This window comes from Crocuta crocuta, unplaced genomic scaffold (assembly GCF_008692635.1).
Source record: "Crocuta crocuta isolate KB4526 unplaced genomic scaffold, BGI_CrCroc_1.0 scaffold115, whole genome shotgun sequence".
NCBI lineage: Eukaryota > Metazoa > Chordata > Mammalia > Carnivora > Hyaenidae > Crocuta > Crocuta crocuta.
Window position 1 is genome coordinate 6,662,525 of NW_027530575.1, and position 1,411 is coordinate 6,663,935.

Below are 1,411 nucleotides of genomic sequence, written 5' to 3' on the forward strand. Positions count from 1 at the left end.
CTGTGTCTCCCTCTCTCTCTGACCCTCCCCTGCTCACGCTGTCTCTCGCTTGCTCAGAAATAAATAAAACATTAAAAAGAAATTCTTAAATAAACATTAAAAAATAATACAACGGGAATTATTTAAAAAACATGTTTTAACGTTTATTTATTTTTGAGACAGAGAGAGACAGAGCACGAGCTGGGGAGGGGCAGAGAGAGAGGGAGACACAAAATCTGAAACAGGCTCCAGGCTCCGAGCTGTCAGCACAGAGGGGGGCTCGAACCCAGGGACCAGGGGATCATGATCCGAGCCGGAGTCGGACGCTTAACCAACTGAACCACCCAGGCGTCCCTACAACGGGAATTTTTAAAACAAGCTCAGTACAAATGTCAGGTTTATTCTTGCATCTGTGAAATTCTTTCCATGCGGGGAATATTTAGCTTCCGGCAGAATTCACTTTCACACGTGGCCACTGTTTTGCACTCAAACTGCGTGTTAAGAGAATCTGAACCTGCCACATGCGTGACTGCGTGCACGCGTGTGTGGGGATGTCCGTGCACAACTGGGGGCCCCCTGGGAAGGTGCGGACTCCCGAGGGCTCACACGGATGCCTCCCCGCAGCAACAGACCAACGGGAGCCGCGTCAACGTTCTCTATTCCACACCCGCCTGCTACCTCTGGGAGCTGAACAAGGCCAACCTCACCTGGTATTTAGGGGGGCGGAAGGGGCGCTTGGGTGGGGGTTGCTGGCATGCCCTTCGGGTCCTGACCCTGCCTTCAATGCCTCTGCCGCTGCAGGTCCATAAAACAAGATGACTTCTTTCCTTACGCCGACGGCCCCCACCAGTTCTGGACTGGCTACTTTTCCAGCCGGCCGGCCCTCAAACGCTACGAGCGCCTCAGCTACAACTTCCTGCAGGTGAGCGGGTGCTGGGCTCAAGGGGGCGCCCGGGGCTCCCGACAGGCCCGCGGCCCCAACACACCCTCTCTGCCCCCTAGGTGTGCAACCAGCTGGAGGCGCTGGCGGGTCCGGCGGCCAACGTGGGACCCTACGGCTCGGGAGACAGTGCCCCCCTCAGTAGGTGTCGGGCTGATGAAGGGACGAGAGCATGTCTGAAGCTGGAGCCCAGACCCTCGGGCGCCCCCTCGATTCCCTTCATAAAGCTCCTAAGAACCCTGCCCTTCCACCCGTGACCTTTCCCGTCTCCTTGGGGTCGGGAGTCCTGCAGACACCCCACGCGCTTCCCCATCTACTTGCAGATGAAGCGATGGCCGTGCTTCAGCACCACGACGCGGTCAGCGGCACCTCCAAGCAGCACGTGGCCGATGACTACGCGCGCCAGCTCGCTGCAGGCTGGGACCCCTGCGAGGTGCGCGGGGTGGGCCCTGGGAGGGGGCGGGGACAGGAAAAGGCGGGCTTAGAGCGGAG

General features: G+C 58.6%; 1 protein-coding gene across 1 annotated transcript in view; it reads left to right on the plus strand.

Annotated features, from left to right (window-relative positions):
- The window catches only part of MAN2B1 (mannosidase alpha class 2B member 1), a 15,365-nt gene that overhangs the window by 6,515 nt on the left and 7,439 nt on the right, over positions 1 to 1,411 (plus strand). The window contains exons 8-12 of the mRNA XM_077767964.1: positions 604 to 689; positions 781 to 901; positions 982 to 1,060; positions 1,243 to 1,361; positions 1,405 to 1,411. The exon at positions 1,405 to 1,411 is cut by the window's right edge and continues 125 nt beyond it. Coding sequence (XP_077624090.1) covers positions 604 to 689; positions 781 to 901; positions 982 to 1,060; positions 1,243 to 1,361; positions 1,405 to 1,411 — 412 coding nt within the window. The remainder of the gene's footprint in view (positions 1 to 603; positions 690 to 780; positions 902 to 981; positions 1,061 to 1,242; positions 1,362 to 1,404) is intronic.